The sequence below is a fragment of the Seriola lalandi genome, unplaced genomic scaffold (genome assembly GCF_002814215.2).
Source record: "Seriola lalandi dorsalis isolate HSWRI2012SDOR001 ecotype SW California unplaced genomic scaffold, Sedor1 jcf7180002006143, whole genome shotgun sequence".
Classification (NCBI taxonomy): Eukaryota; Metazoa; Chordata; class Actinopteri; order Carangiformes; family Carangidae; genus Seriola; species Seriola lalandi.
In genome coordinates, this window is record NW_019476796.1 from 1 (window position 1) to 1,251 (window position 1,251).

General features: G+C 48.9%; 1 protein-coding gene across 1 annotated transcript; it reads right to left on the bottom strand.

The window, feature by feature from the left end:
- Positions 1–25: 25 nt before the first annotated feature.
- Positions 26–883, bottom strand: LOC111670747 (guanine nucleotide exchange factor DBS-like; the record flags this gene model as incomplete). Its single annotated transcript, XM_023427616.1, has 4 exons — positions 26–78; positions 168–321; positions 412–603; positions 692–883. Coding segments are annotated over 4 exons (591 nt in total), but the record flags the coding sequence as incomplete, so codon positions are not given.
- Positions 884–1,251: the final 368 nt, after the last annotated feature.

The window sequence follows — 1,251 nt, forward strand, 5'->3', positions numbered from 1 at the left end:
GACTGAATAAATTCTTGAATTTTACCTTCTTGCAGATGGCGTTATCTGCAGAGTATCTCCTCTCTTTCCTCTGTTGATCTGAAGGACAAAGAGAAAACAGTTTTTTTTTTTATACCCTTATATCACTAACCATGTAATCTGACATGTATCACTTCATCCGGGCTTACTGGGAGAGGATTGTGGAGACTTCACTTCGGGTCTTGGTGCTACTGGTTGGACTGGTCTGGTCTGCTTGGCGGCAAGTTTCTTCAAGCTGACGCGTCTCTTCTCGAACATCTCCTGGACTGAGCTTTGCTTCTGGAAAACTCTCTCCACCTGGTCCTGATGGAGACCAAACCACACGTTGTAGCAACTTAAACTCAAGTGAGAGACATCACATACAAATGCCTGTTAGTGCCACTTCCTACTGACCCTGAGCTGAGTAGTGAGCACCGCCTCGTACTGGCAGCAGATGGCGCTGCGGTCAGTGAGTGTGTGGAGCGGTGCTGTGTCCAGGTACCGCTCCAGTTCCTGCAGAGCCGCTTCAGCTCCATCCTGAGACTGACAGCGGTCCACAGGCTGGCTGGCCAACAGGAAGATGCCGTCCTCACACCACCGCGATGCCTGGGGGGGGAGTTTTTATAGAAGTGATGAACAGAAACTGAAAATGCATGGGAGCATGGTGCTGAAAGGAAAAGCTCATCATTCCTACCTTCTCCAGAGCGTGGTGGAGCTCCATCGCCCTGAGCAGGAGGTTCTTCTTGCTCCTCAGTGTGGAGCTGATCTCCTCGCACACTCCCCTCAGCTCGCTGCACTTCGGCCTGATGGAGTCCTCGGCATAGTGCGAGTTTTCTATCAGCCTGTCGCCTTCACAGGCCAGGGACAAGGCACGGTCCAGTACGTCCTGTTGAAACACATTGGAGATGTCTGTAGAATACTGGCTCGGCAGCAGACGGCAGGGGAAGCATCATCAATCAATCAATCAATCAATCAATCAATCAATCAATCAATCAATCAATCAATCAATTGTCGATCCCTCTCTTCCTCTACCTCTACCATATGCAGTGTTCATTAGTTAATGCAGAATGGAGTGAGACACCTACATTATGCAAATCAGTCAATCTACAGTCAGTCTTTCTGTCTGACTCTCTTACATCAGTGTCCATTCATATGTCAGTGAGTGGGGGACGGAGCGGGACATAACATTGATTATGTCATTAGCCATATGGCTTCAAGGATGCAGCAAAGGTGAAAGTGTTGAGCGTGTGTTTT